The following is a 341-nucleotide window of genomic DNA, read 5'->3' as shown; positions in this document are numbered from 1 at the left end:
AGAAGGTTGAGCCCTTGCTCGCTGTGCCCTGTCCCCAGCAGGGGCAACGGCTGGTGGTGGGTGCCAGTGGTGGCTCCGCTGCCCGGGGCCGCGCTGGGCTCGCTGCTCTACCAGCTCCTGGTGGCTTTTCACCACCCCACGGAGGAGGAGGAGCAGGACCAGGCCCAGCAGAGCTCCCTGGTCCTCGTCAATCCCACCGCCCGCCCGGCCACCGAGATCCCGCTGGAGAAGAAGGATCTCAAGGAGGTGCAGCTGCAGAAGTGACGCCCGGGACCCCCCATCTGGCAGCGCAGCCCCCCCCCCAAAAAAAAAAAACCCCGGAGGCACACTTAAAGGAGCCC

The 341-nt window shown here is 66.9% G+C and overlaps 1 protein-coding gene across 1 annotated transcript in view; it reads left to right on the top strand.

Annotated features, from left to right (window-relative positions):
- The window catches only part of AQP10 (aquaporin 10), a 1,947-nt gene extending 1,683 nt beyond the window's left edge, over positions 1-264 (top strand). Inside the window, exon 4 of the mRNA XM_009999785.1 lies at positions 42-264. Coding sequence (XP_009998087.1) covers positions 42-264 — 223 coding nt within the window. The remainder of the gene's footprint in view (positions 1-41) is intronic.
- The last annotated feature ends 77 nt before the right edge of the window (positions 265-341 follow it).

This window comes from Chaetura pelagica, unplaced genomic scaffold, assembly GCF_000747805.2.
Source record: "Chaetura pelagica isolate M959 unplaced genomic scaffold, ChaPel_1.0 scaffold686, whole genome shotgun sequence".
Lineage (NCBI taxonomy): Eukaryota > Metazoa > Chordata > Aves > Apodiformes > Apodidae > Chaetura > Chaetura pelagica.
Note: the sequence above shows the minus strand (reverse complement) of the source record. Positions and strands in the feature narration are given on the sequence as shown.